Source organism: Balaenoptera musculus, chromosome X, assembly GCF_009873245.2.
Source record: "Balaenoptera musculus isolate JJ_BM4_2016_0621 chromosome X, mBalMus1.pri.v3, whole genome shotgun sequence".
Lineage (NCBI taxonomy): Eukaryota > Metazoa > Chordata > Mammalia > Artiodactyla > Balaenopteridae > Balaenoptera > Balaenoptera musculus.
In genome coordinates, this window is record NC_045806.1 from 89,926,408 (window position 1) to 89,941,339 (window position 14,932).

The window sequence follows — 14,932 nt, forward strand, 5'->3', positions numbered from 1 at the left end:
GTCGCATTTAGGCTGGTGACCCGGGCCAGTTCGCAGTTGTGCACTTAACTTTTTTCACAAGCCTCCCAGCCCCTCCCCTCCCCCCCATCGGTAACCGCCACCCTGGGGGTGGGTGGTGTAATTGTGTGGGAGGAGGGATGATGAGGAAAAAGGGAGGAGCTCCAATCCTGTCTCGAGGAATCGGCATCAAATGAGAGGTTAGGGAGTCAGGGGGAGGGTCCGAGTGCGGGGGAGGGTGAGGGGTAGGTCTCAGAATTGCTGAACCCTCCCTATTTAGCATCTTTCACTTTGTCTCCAAGTTTTCAATCCTTGGGCTCCCCTCTCAAAGTAACCTTCGTAATTCATTTCTCTCTTGAGAAAAGAGAGAAATGCCCTTTCTTTAAAAACCAAGGTTGTAAGCAAACCAGTTAAACAAACGGAAGTTTCTCTTCCCGCCTAATCTATCCTGCCTTCACTTCTTTGATTTACAAATCAAGAACTCTGTGTGGGTCTAGTGTTTAAAGCCTCCAAGGAGTTTTGGTCTGAGACCTGTCGTCTTGGGCAGGGGCATGCAAACTTTTGGTCATTGGGAGACCAGAGCTCTTTTTCGTGACAACTTCTAGTTTGGTATTGTGGCCTTGAAGTGATGAACCAGGCTTATCAGCAGCGAGATGGAACAGGAAGAGGGAAGAGTCCCAAAACCTGCATGTTAATCCCATCCTAATCGCCTGTTGAATTATATTCGACACATTCTTTCATTTATTCAACCTGAAGCGCCTACTATGTGCCACATGGAATGCTAGGGTACAAAGATAATTAACATTCAGTTCCCTGCCTTCGAAGTGCTCTTAATCTGGATAAGTGGCAGAGGGTCGGGTTTGGGGGAAGTAACCAGCAAACCAGGCAAATTATAATTATAACCCATTAACTACTAAACTAGGCAAATTATAATTAGAACCAAATAACTGAAGGGTTGGGTAAAGATTCATGGAGGAGGTGATATTGCTTTTTCCCTTCTGGTAAATGGTGTCTACCTCAGAGCTGAGAGGATAAAATGAAAGATAACAGGAGCCAAATCAACGTGTTTTGTTAAGATGGTGATGAACATGTGCTGTTGTTTCCTTTTCTTCCCAACACCCCAGCAGTGTGGAGAGAATTTTGAGGTTCTGTGGGACATTTAAAAAAAAATCTTGCATGACCTATTCATCCTATCCAGCGTCTGAAAAGGCCCTCTTGAAAATACGGCAACAAAAATTGCCTGATTAAACTTCACATTTTGTCATTTTCTCATTCTCAAAAATTACAAGTGTTATTTTGCAGAGGAGTCTTTCCATTTATTAGATGTGTATGTTTACCAGATTAAAACTTGAGAATCAATGGTCATAATTACCCAGTGACAATTTACCCACTTGAGTCCGTTGAGAACAGATCAGAATATATTTAAAATAGATTTTCCAGCCCAGTGTTACAGCACAATATTTTGGTTCCCCATAATCTCACTTTACCAGAATTTTTCTGGTACTCCTGGCCTCATCTACCAAAGAAGTGTATTTCACTTTGTTACAACTACTGTGTTCCTGAAAATTAATAAGTAAATCAGCTTTTTGAGAATCAAATCACTGTTATGTAGTAGTAAATGTTTTTTTACTTGTTGCAAATTTTCTTTATATAATCACTCCTTGTTTTCTGTGTTTGGTTTTTCATTTGGCGTAGTTTTTTTTTTTTTTTTTTTTGCCACGCGGCTTGTGGGATTATAGTTCCCCGAGCAGGGATTGAACCTGGGCCCTCGTCAGTGAGAGCTCGGGAGTTGTAATCACTGGACCTCCGGGGAATTCCCTTGACATGCTTTCTTAGAGCATGGATCAATTGCATCAGTTTCTTATCTCTATCCTACCCTCTCCCATTTACTCTAGCCCCATCTCTTTAGAATAAGAGAGTGTTTGTCTGAAGAAATAAACCAAGATTTCTTTTCTTTTTTTAAAAAATAAATTTATTTATTTATTTTTGGCTGTGTTGGGTCTTCGTTGCTGAGCGTGGGCTTTCTCTAGTTACGGCGAGCGGGGGCTACTCTTCGTTGTGGTGCGCGGACTTCTCACTGCAGTGGCTTCTCTTGTTGCGGAGCACCGGCTCTAGGTGCGCGGGCTTCAGTAGTTGTAGCACGCGGGCTCAGTAGTCATCGCTCGCAGGCTCCAGAGCGCAGGCTCAGTAGCTGTGGCGCCCGGGCTTTGTTGCTCCTCCCTACCCCACCCCTCTAGGTGGTCACAAAGCACGGAGCTGATCTCCCTGTGCTATGCGGCTGCTTCCCACTAGCTATCTATTTTACATTTGGTAGTGTATATATGTCCATGCCACTCTCTCACTTCATCCCAACTTACCCTTCCCCCTCCCCGTGTCCTCAAGTCCATTCTCTAGTAGGTCTGCGTCTTTATTCCCGTACTGACCCTAGGTTCTTCATGACCATTTTTTTTTTTAGATTCCATATATTTGTGTTAGCATATGGTATTTGTTTTTCTCTTTCTGACTTACTTCACTCTATATGACAGACTCTAGGTCCATCCACCTCACTACAAACAACTCAATTTCGTTTCTTTTTATGGCTGAGTAATATTCCATTGTATATATGTGCCACATCATCTTTATCCATTCATCTGTCGATGGACACTTAGGTTGCTTCCATGTCCTGGCTATTGTAAATAGAGCTGCAGTGAACATTCTGGTACATGACTCTTTTTGGTTATGGTTTTCTCAGGATATGTGCCCAGTAGTGGGATTGCTAGGTCATATGGTAGTTCTATTTTAGTTTTTTAAGGAACCTCCATACTGTTCTCTATAGTGGCTGTACCAATTTACATTCCCACCAACAGTGTAAGAGGGTTCCCTGTTCTCCACACCCTCTCCAGCATTTATTGTTTGTAGATTTTTTGATGATGGCCATTCTGACCGGTGTGAGGTGATACCTCATTGTAGTTTTGATTTGCATTTCTCTAATGATTAGTGATGTTGAGCATCCTTTCATGTGTTTGTTGGCCATCTGTATATCTTCTTTGGAGAAATGTCTATTTAGGTCTTCTGCCCATTTTTGGATTGGCTTGTTTGTTCTTTTGATATTGAGCTACATGAGCTGCTTGTATATTTTGGAGATTAATCCTTTGTCAGTTGCTTCATTTGCAAATATTTTCTCCCATTCTGAGTGTTGTCTTTTCGTCTTGTTTATGGTTTCCTTTGCTGTGCAAAAGCTTTGAAGTTTCATTAGGTCCCATTTGTTTATTTTTGTTTTTGTTTCCATTTCTCTAGGAGGTGGGTCAAAAAGGATCTTGCTGTGATTTATGTCATAGAGTGTTCTTCCTATGTTTTCCTCTAAGAGTTTTATAGTGTCTGGCCTTACATTTAGGTCTTTAATCCATTTTGAGTTTATTTTTGTGTATGGTGTTAGGGAGTGTTCTAATTTCATTCTTTTACATGTAGCTGTCCAGTTTTCCCAGCACCACTTATTGAAGAGGCTGTCTTTTCTCCATTGTATATTTTTGCCTCCTTTATCAAAGGTAAGGTGACCATATGTGTGTGGGTTTATCTCTGGGCTTTCTATCCTGTTCCATTGGAAGGATTATTGACTGCATACCTATAAGCTTTGGGCCTTTCTTCAGATACCTGGTAATACTCTGCTCTCTCTCCCTTTCCCCTCCCCTGCTTGCTGCTGGAGTCTTTCCTCCCTTAAGCATAGGCTGGAAACCACCACTCCAGTTTACCTTAGGGTCCTGAATCCTCAATCCCCAAGAGTTACGTTAAAGTCGTAATGATGTAGATTGTATGCAATTAGGTTGGTTTCTTTTCCTTTTTTTTTTTTTGGTTAAGATATTGGAGATTTATAATGTAAGTAGGAAATTAATATTTGCTGTCAAGTAGATGTCGTTCTAATGAAAAGAAAATCAAGACTTAAAAGTGATGATACTGACCATCCTTCATTTTTCAAAACCTACAGAGTTGTTCTTTATTATATCATTTGAAGAGATCTTTAAAGGTAATTTTTTACTTGATTTCACCTGTATCAAAATGTCCCAGGGAGGGAACTGAGCACAGTGTGATTTGCCCTCCCCAGGGGTTACCCTATGAGATTTTTCTTTAATAAGTCAACTACAAGCTAGAATCCACAAATGCATGAATACACCACCTAGTCCAGTGATTCCACTTACCCCATTCACCCTGCTTCCTTTATTTTCCCTGTTTCTTTAATATTTTTATGTGTCTATTCAGTTGTAATTGTTTTGTGAAGGCTTTGTTTTGTCATTTGTAAAATGGGAACAAAACTTATCTTCCCTATCTCATGGCATTGTTATGTGAGTCAAATGAGTTTTGAAACCTGCGAGCAACTATATAAACATTTGACGTTCATTTATCTATTAATGAAGGTATGAGATGTTAAGTGCCATTTTCTTTACCCGAAGACCAAATGAGGATCTATATTTGTACCATTTTCCCTAGTAATTACTTTTCCCATGTTGTATATAGAAATTGATTTGGAGTAGTAACATTGAGTATATACAATATGCAGTGATATCACTACAAAATCAAAACACTCATAGTTAATCACTCAAGAATTTTGGTATGATAATGACAATGCATCTATGGTTTTTTTGGTTGTTTTTTGGCCGCATGGCTTCTGGGATCTTAGTTCCCCAACCAGGGATTGAACCTGGGCCCTCGGCAGTGACAGCACAGAGTAATAATCACTGGACCGCTAGGGAATTCCTGCATCTATGGTTTTTAATCAAAATAATATACAGCAATTAGAATAAAATAGCAGGACAGAATTTCTTTTTGATCTACAATTTCCCAAAACCCAGAAGTTCTCAAACAGTGCTTCTATAGATATAAGCATCACTTGTCTTAGTGGTACTGAAGAGTATGTATAACTTTAGTTATCTTAGTTACAGTTTTCAAAACATAATACCTGAAGAAGAAATAATGATTCAGCTGGTGAAAGCCCGTGTTTCTGGTGGACAGTTGTGGAAAGAGTATAGATGTAAAGTAAGCTAAAAATTAATAAAATAAAGGGCACTATAATGTTTACCATGTTGCTGTACAGCTGTGACATGGATTTTATATTACCTTGATGTTAGAAAATCTGCCCAGTTTTTCACCTTTTGCTGCTGCTGTATGAGCACAACAGGTAAGAGTAAATCCTAAATGTGATGTTACAAGATACATTCATTGAACAGGTAATTACCAAGTGTCTTCTAAAAATCAAGCACTGTTTTAGGTGCTAGAGATAACAGCAGTGAGCAGAGCAAAATCCCCATTCTCATGGGGCTAACATTTTAGTTGAGGGAGGCAAATAAACAAATAATATATGGCTGGTGGCAGTAAACTATATGAAAAAAAATAAGGTATAGTAATAGAGGGGGAAGGGGATTGGTATTTTAGATAAATTTGGTGTAGGAACACTTCTTTAAGGTGACCTATGCGCAGAGACCAGAGGGACTAGAGTATATGAGCCAAGCAAGTATCTGGGAGCAGAGTGAATTTACATAATTCTGTCTGGGAATTTCACTGTGAAGGGAAGCAGGGAAATGGGTAGTAGCTGGCTACTGTCCTGGGTGTTGGTATACAGTGGTGAATAAAACAGAAATAGTTTCTACCCCCACAGACTTTATAATCTGGTGGGACAAATAATAAACAAGTAAGCAAGCAAAATATGTAATTATTGGGGTAGTCAATAATAATATCAGCCTGGTTTGAGTGGCTTATAAATAGTCATGCATGAGGAGTATTTGAAACTCCCAAAGCAATTTTCCAGGGCCAGATCTGGTGTAAAGTATGCTTATCTAATGTCCTGTTAAATGATACAAAGATTTCCTAAAAGCAGTGGTTAATAACAATAGGTGGTATTCTGGTGGCAGAATCCCAGTGTGACATCTGTGGAGCAACTTGCCAAAAGCCAGTTTGGATTGTGTTTTAAAATTAAATCAGCCATCTCTCAGCACCAACAATATCTGGGCTGTGGTTTGATAGAGAGAACTGGGGAGGACATTCTAAGTGGGAGGAATAATATGGTAGTGAAAAAGCAAAAGATGGCAGTTGTTGGGGACACAGCAAGTACTCCAGATTCATTTATTTGTGGTTGAAAATATGAGACTCAAGATATAGTGCCCTTAGCAACCAGAAAAGTTGTTGAAGAGCAATGTCCTCTTCTATAGAAGAGGAAAACCCGGAAAACCGGAGATAGAATATCAAAGGGACCTGAGAATTAAACCTTTGTTGTTTTTTGTCTCCACTGACATTTCAATTCCCGCCTAGATGGTCTTGTTTTTTTCTCTCTCACTCCAGTATAAAAAAGTGAAGTTTTAATCATTAGTTCTCCTCTTGTTTTAAACTAACCAAAATCATGGCCAGCTTTAGTTCTTCTAAATAATGATTTTAAAGCACTATACTATGTATGAGTTTTCATTTGCTGCCACACTTGCTTTTTGCTTTGCACCTGGGAATTCAGATGTTGTATTTTTTTAAATTTTCTGAGGGCTACTCATTTTGTACAGTGATGCATAAGTCTTGAAGTGTATTAAGGTGCTGTAAATAAAGATGGTAACAATTCTCATATTTCTCTATGTTTTAATCTTTAGAAGTATAGCTGGATTTGATTAATAATTCATGTATGCTTTTTTACCCCCATGACACTGTAATCTGCCATTTATGTCATCAGTTACTTACCTTTAAAAAATTCTAAATCCTTTAATGAAACAAAAATTTCAGTTAGGGAAGGAAAGGAGAGCTTATGTATATCTAGTTTTCAAGTAAATGTCTTTAAAAAAAATGCAGGGAGAGGGAAAACAGGACAAAAGAGTTATTTTTATTAACAGTTTTCCAAAGCTCTTAGTGTAAAGTTGGCAGCTTTCAAAATGTCAGCTGTGGCTATTGGATAATTGTAAAATAAGCATTCACAGTCTTGTTTTAAGGACTTAGAACTGGCAGCAAAAGCAGTAGAAACAGGAAAACCTACAACCTCTACTGAGAACACTACTTTCTCCTATTTGAATGTATTTCCTACTAAGTGTGTTGTCATTTTACTAATTAGTTTGTTCATCAACTTTTAATGAACTTGAGATTATAAAAAATTCAGTAAAGGTGTACTTGTTTGACTTTGTAAATACGGCAACTTAAGACAAGATACAGAATCCACTATAAAGTTCCAGTAATCATTTCTATGGCCCCAAATTGTAATCTAACATTTTACTTCGAATGGAAATTAAATTTTGTTTGTATTAGGAAGTTCATTTTAATGACTTCTGTAGCTAGAGCAGTGTTGCCTTACACAGTGTCCTCAATCTACTTTACCAGCAGAAAGAGCCACTTGTCAAATGAAAGTGTACTAGACTAGCACATTGATAATGAGTACCATCTTCAAGCTTTGGCTCTTTTATAGTGGCCCTTCCTCCAACACTCAGCTCTTGGTCCTACTTGTTCATCATTATCATTAACCTAATATAAAAAAGAAATGTTTATCAAATTTGTAGGTGTCTGAAAATGGAAAGGGACAGTTAATACCATAGATCAGTTTTCTCAACACTGGCCGTATGTTAGATTCAGCTGAGAACCTTTTAAAATAAACTAAATGACACTGGAGTATTTATGGGTAAAATGATATATCTGGGATTTACTTTAAAATACTCTAGGAGGGATTAATGATAGAAGATTGGCAAAATGTTGATAATTACTGAAGTTACGTGATGCACATAGAAGTTTTAGTTTATTATTCTATTTTTGAAAATTTTTATAATACAAAGTTAAGGAAAAAACAGAATACCCGGGCCCTGTCCCAGATGAATTAAATTAGAATCTCCAGGCTTTAGTAGTTTTAAAAGTCGAGCTTGAGGAGTTTTTAAAAGTCCTCCAAATGATTCAAATTTGCAGTTAGGGTTGAGAATCACTATCATAGAAGATAAAATCAAGAGTCAGATCTGGACAAGTTAGAATGCTCGGTTAAAATCAGTGAGCTAAAATTTATCATGGGTAAATGTAAACTGCATTTAGGTTTTTTAAAAAATCAGCTGTACAGGACAGAGAATACCTAGGTTGGTGCTTATGTTTGTGGAGAAGATCACAGTGGATTAGTTGATCACAAGCTTAGTATGATGATAGTATGACATAGGGACTGAAAAAGCTGGTATGATCTTTGACTGCATTAATAGAACCATGTAGCCCACAATATAAAAAACCTGCATTTTTTCAGATCTTACCTGGTATTCAGGTTTGAGTGACACATTTCAAAAGAGACTTTGACAAATAGGTATGTTAAGAGAATGATAGAAGAAATAATAAGAGTCCCAGACAATCTCATGCAACAAACTGGTGAAAGAACTAGGTATATTTTAAGGTAGGGGAGGAGAAGAATAAGCAAGGGGAGACAAGGTAACTATAATAATAATACTTGAAGACCCATCATATTGAATAGAGCATATGTTTTGTATTGCCCCAAAGTTGCAAGGAAGTATTGAATAGCATTTTATTTATCCTAAGAAAGACCTTCCTTTTTCTTTTTTTTTAAGTATATAAGAAATACCTTCATTTTTCTATCTTAAAGGTTAAAAAATGTTCATTGTAAAAATATCAGAAAATATGTGTAGGTGTGAAAAAGAAAATAATGATCACCCATCATCCTGCTGCCTGGAGAAAACCACTGTAACCAGGATTGGCTACCTAATGTGTGTGGCCCAGTGCAAAATGAAAATGCAGGGCTCTTTGTTCAAAAATTTAGAATTTTAAGATGGGTGACAGTCGAGTATTAAGCAAGCACAGGGCCCTTCTGAGCATGAGGCCTTAATGGACAGGCCACAAGCTCATAAAGCCAGCCCTGATTATAACATCTGGATATATACAGTGCACCCTTGAGCAACATGGGGTTTGAACTGTGCAGGTCCACTTATATGTGGGGTGTTTTTTTCCCAATAAATACAACAGTACTACATGATCTGCGGTTGGTTGAACCCGAGGATGTAGAACCGCAGATAAGGAGGGCCGACTATGAAGTTATATGCAGATTTTTGACTGTGTGGCGGTTACCTCCCCTAACCCCTGTGTTGTTCAAGGGTCAACCATAAAATATTTTAGAAATAACTTTCTAATTAGTAGAAATTCCCACGAATGCAATAGGCTGCCTTGGGAGAACTCTGGAGTTTACAGGAAAAAGCTAGGCTTTCTATCAGGGATACCACAGAGCAGACGAATGTATGCGTGGTTGGACTACATGACACGCTAGGGTGTTTTTCACCTCTGACATCAGTGGTGCTCTATCTCTATCCATCCAAATAACTGGTTCATGAACAATTATCATTACCTGTAAATTGCCTATTTTTAAAAATCACAGAACCTTGCTTTTTTTGTTATCTTGCTGTGTCATTTAATAAAGTATTTCACATCACTTATGGTGATGAGTTTCCTTAAGGAGTTTGTTGCTACTTATATGTCAGGATGCTACCAAAACCACATAGACCTTTAATAGGGTCTAGAACATTGATACCTTACTCAGTTATAGACATTCAAAGAATGCTTTGAATTTCTTGATATTTTTAAATCTCTTGTTCTGTCATGCAGCTGAGAGACCATATCTATTCTGTTCCCAATTTAATATTGCTATAGAACTTCCCATATGTAGGCTTATTCATGACCTTGGATATTCAGGCTGTCACATGATAAACCTCTGTGTATATGGAAAAGCAACCCAAAGTTGTCTGCTTGTTTTCATGTACTTTTAGAACCCAGACACTGGCACATATTAATTCCTAAATGACTTGCAGGGACTTGATGATGATTATAGCTTAATGCGCTGGAAGACTTCCCCAAGTGACTAGAAATGTATTCTAGCACTAGCTTCCAAATTATTTGTTGCATGGTTTTACACTAACTGCCTGATTTAAAGCACTTACAAAAACCGAACAATTTCCTTTCTACATAGTGTAAAGCACTTATAATCTTGCAAACATTTCTGTTGCAAAAAAATGACCTTTCCTGCCAGTGGTTTTGACCACTTTGTCTGTCCCCAGTCTCAAACTTTCTATCAAAGAGCTAATTGTTATTATGTTACTCAGGAATGATTATCTGTGGCCTCTCCTTTCTGCCTCCTCACACATCCACACTCCCACTGTTAACTTTCAGCTGAGCCAAACTTTTCTTTACCTCTTTGTTCTTTTTCCCATTCTTCTAATACTGCTTTTTCTAGGGTATATAAAGAAGGAAATAGAATTTGAGCTACTTTTATTTAAAATGTGGTAAACATGAAATAAATGATTTTCCTCGCAAATTTGAAAAAACTTTTTTGAAAGCTTTTTTAGAACTTAAATTCTTGGAAGCCAAATCCAGCAGCTTTAACAGTGCTGTGTTTAATGAATGCTTTTATTTGAACTCCTTTATTTTGACAGTTTTGTCAAGTTATTGCATGTTTATTTATATAAACAGACATTCATACACTTGATTCCATTTTTTCAACCTGAAGATAGTTACCTCTTTTGGTTGTTTTTTACTACTACTCTTTTATCTATTTTAGTATTTTTACTTTCCCATCTTCAAACTGAGAAAATCCTCCTTTTTTCCATTTCCTGAATAATTTCAGTTACATTGCTCTGAAGAAGCTATCTGCATATGTTTAGCTCCCACTTTTATTTCTTTATCTTTCACCAACTTCTACTTTTCTTATCTTGTCCTTGGTCTCTTAGCCAGATCTCCAATTTCTTACACTTTTTCACTCTGAAAGTGATAGATTTTGCCTTTTATCTCCAAGCCCTTCAGTAATTCCCTCATTATTAGTTGATATATAATCACTTCCTCTGTCTCTCCTCTTCATTCCCATTCTCTCTTCCCCGGTACTGTCTCTTTCATAATATTTGTTTGGATGTTCATATTTCTTTTTCTTAGTCTTCAATTCATAGTATAGGTTTTTCATATCAGATAATTTCTTTTTTTATGCAAACTTTACTTATTTATTATGTTTGGCTGCGTCGTCTTAGTTGCGGCATGCGGGCTCTTCCTTGCGGTGCGCGGGCGTCTCTCTAGTTGTGGCGTGCAGGCTCCAGAGCACGTGGGCTCTGTAGTTTGCGGCAGGCAGGCTCTCAGTAGTTGTGGCACGCGGGCTTAGTTGCCCCACAGTATGTGGGATCTTAGTTCCCCGACCAGGGATCGAACCGGCGTCCTCTGAATTGCAAGACGGATTCTTAACCACTGGACCACCAGGGAAGTCCCAGATAATTTCTTCTTTCTATAAGCTGCACGTGTTGTGATTGCCAAAATCTTTCTTGATACTTGACCCGCACTATCAAAACCCTCTGTAAGATTGCTAATTGATGTTATGCTGCATTTGTGACCCCTATTTTTACTTTTTTACCAATTCCTACATCTACTTTCCCACCCTTTTCTTTCAGCTGAGCCAAATTTCTCTTTATTTCTTTGTTCTATCTCCTACTCTTCTAATTTGCCTCCCTCTATGCTTATAATAAACTTCCTACCTCACATCTGCCAACCTACCTATATTCTCATTCAAAGCTTGCTTGAAGTCTTAACTCCTTTTAAGTGGGTAAAGATAGGAAAATAGCCAAAGGCCTGTTTTATAATTGATTTATTTTTTCTAAGTCTGTATGCTAAATAAAAGAGGAATGCCTCATAAACTAAAACAAACACTCAACCAATCAAAGCTTCCAGAAAAGGAAGGTAGATTTATGTATTTCAGCTATCTCACTGATACAGTTAAGTCAACAAATTTTGCTCCTGTTGTGTCCAGCAATATGTTGAAAGTTAGGGATACAAACCCAGAGGTAGAAGACATGCTTATTGTCTCCAGAGAACTAATAATCTAGATAAGGAGGTAAGATAAATACACATGAAGCACTTAGAAAGTAGTTGTAATAACTAGCCTAATAATCAGAATTCTAGGTTGTGTCATATAGACTTTAAGTGCCATAAGTGGTCAGAGAAAAGGGAAGGCATAATTGCTTGGGGTTGCCAGTGAAGATTTCATAGGGGAATTGGGTCTTGAAGAAAATGTAGAATTTGGATTAGCCAGACTGGGCTACAAGACTTGCATTAGCATTTCTAGGTAAAAAGAGACTTGCTTAGCAAAGACTTTAAGGGAGAAATTAGTTGTTTAAGAAAACAACAAACTTTATTCTAGGGAGGAGTAGGAAATATCAGATAATTAAATTGAAGCTAAATGATCAAAGGCTTGAATTCCAAATTGAGAAATTAAATGTTAAAAAGAAATTCCCCTTACCTAAGCATTTTAATTAATCAAGGTTTTTTTTATCTTGTTTAAATATCCATTGTTTTCTTATAATAGTATTAGCTAACACTGAGTCTTTTGCTATATGCTAAGTGTTTTATGTGTAATAATAACTCATTTCATCTTTACAACAACCTTTTGTGGTAGACTCCATTTTTACCCCCTTATTTTACAAATGAGGATGAAGAAAACATAATTACAACTGGCTCAAGTTGACACAAGTAAGTACCAGAGCCAGGATTCAAACCTAGGTAATCTCTGGTACCAGAATCTACATTCTTATCTGCTCTATACACAACCTTGTAAAGGAGGTAAATAAGTGCTGCAAATATATCATGAGGTTTAGACAACTGAACCTGACTTATTCTTTTATTGAAAGATAATATTTTCAAGAACTACTGACATTGGAGCAGCGTAATCTCTTCATCCTGAGTTTATTTTTTCTTTAAGAAAAATCTCTATAAGGAAGCTTTGGGCTAGAAATTAAAAAAAAACATTGGTTGTTAGTCATATGAAGCGATATTGATTTTATCTCTTGTAAAATCCTTGTTTCAACAGTCTCTTTATTACAATAGGGCTTCTGGTTGGGACTCTTGATTCAGTCTTAGACTCCACTGCTAAAGTAGCTCCATTTCGCATCCTACACCAGACACCAGATTCTCAAGTTTACCTGTCAATTGCTTGTGGTGAGTATGATTTTTAAAACATGGAATTCAAACAAATAAGGATCTTAAGAAATTGAATATTTAAATTTACTTATATTCCCCAGTTGTTTTGTTTTTTTTTTAAATTAATTTTTATTGGAGTATAGTTGATTTACAAATAGAGTCACAGATGTAGAAAACAAACTTATGGTTACCAAGGGGGAAACGTGGGGGGGGTGAGGGACAAACTGGGAGATTGGGATTGACATATATACACTACTATATATAAAATAGATAACTAGTAAGGACCTGCTGTATAGCACAGGGAACTCTACTCAATACTCTGTAATGACTTATATGGGAATAGAATCTCCCCAGTTGTTTTGATTTAGAAACGAGTTAAATGTGCAGCTCTATTTGAGAGACTAGAAAGATATCTATTTATTTAAGAAGGATTACAAATTATTTTTTAAAAATCCATTAATGTGAGGGACCTAAAGCATGTGTTCCAGCAGTGCTGATTCTGAGTAAATTTTGCTTAGTGCTACTGCTGTATGACTCCTTTCTTCAACTTATTGGGTTGGCCAAAAAGTTCGTTTGGGTTTTCCATACTATCTTATGGAAAAACCCAAATGAACTTTTTGGCCAACCCAATACCTCTCCTGCTTAACCCAACTGCTAGGAAGATGAGAACCTCCCCCATGAAGTACTTTGTTTCATCTCTAATAACTCAGATGAGGAGAATCAAGTTCAAAACTTAAAGGCTGATCCCTAAGAAAATTTAAGCCTAAAAATCTGAACCTTTTTTAGTTACACACTGACTTTCTCGCAAAAGGCACCATATCCTTGAAATATGAAGGGATATCTTACATGTAATGCTACACATTCATCCATGCTGGGGTGGTTCAGATGCTTCCACATATATCTTTTGTGGTAGAAAAGGAATTAGGATGGTTCTTCCTAACAAAGAAACTCAGAATTTAAAAAAAAATACAGTGACAGTTTACTTCTTTTATGATGCCATTACAATGTTGGTCTAAATTAGAATCCGAGATTTGTGGCTTTTTTAATGTTGAAAGGCTGCCTTTTTCTCATTCTTTCTCTCTTCTCCCCCCTCTTCTTTTAAGTATACATACTTTTTTAAAAAAATAAAAGCCTGTCAATTTCTGGACAGTTCATATGTGTGAACATACAGCATACAATTAATTTTTTAAGATGTGTGGCTTGTTTTGTGCATCTCCCTCTAAACTTCCTTTAGTGTTTCTGGTGAGTGTTTTCTCCTGGCTCTTTTAAATTGAATGCTGTTTAAACTAAATGAAGAAGATATTACACCTGCTGACATCATGAGATGTCTATAACCTCAACTCTAAATCTGGTTGGTAGAAGTTATTTAGAAAAAAATATCCCTTTTACTTAAAAAAAATGGATGATAATACAACTTATTCCCCCAAATTAACCTGATACAGAAATATAGTAGTTACCTACTAATGAAGCTTCTTTATACCTAAAGGACCAAAATTAAGGCCTTAAAATTTCCCCATGGCTTTTATTTGTTGTTCATTAAAGAAAGATATTACACATGGTATGATGACTTGAGAAACATGAATACAATTCTAACTGAACTGTAGGAAATAGGCGATTTTGCAGTGTCAATAAATTTTTTAATGTATCACTCTCCATATATCATAAAACGTACTTAGAAGTCAGGATATTTCTTTTGAATGAGATTTGTATAATCTGCAGTGCTAGAGAGATCTTAAAGGTCTGTGGGTTATAGGGGGAAATTGATAGATATTGAAATGTTCTTCAAGCCAAAGCAACCCAGAGCTAAGTGTAGTATTTAGTCTGACCCTCAATAAACCACCTAACACTGATGCAGGAGGTCACAAGGATTTAACCTTGCTACAGGATTTCTAACCTCTTTCATAAAATTTCTTTAAGTTGACTAGACCTTTTAATGAAGGAGTTGACTCTGAGCAAAGGCTTCATACTTTCTGAGATAGAGTTGCCACAGTTGAAATCCACATTTACACAGTGTGCATAGGATTGT

General features: G+C 37.1%; 1 protein-coding gene across 4 annotated transcripts in view; it reads left to right on the plus strand.

The window, feature by feature from the left end:
* TBC1D8B (TBC1 domain family member 8B) overlaps nt 1-14,932 on the plus strand; it is an 80,548-nt gene that overhangs the window by 644 nt on the left and 64,972 nt on the right. For all 4 annotated transcript variants that reach the window (XM_036840140.1, XM_036840138.1, XM_036840137.1 and 1 more), the window contains exon 2: nt 12,814-12,924. In XM_036840140.1, coding sequence (XP_036696035.1) covers nt 12,814-12,924 — 111 coding nt within the window. The remainder of the gene's footprint in view (nt 1-12,813; nt 12,925-14,932) is intronic.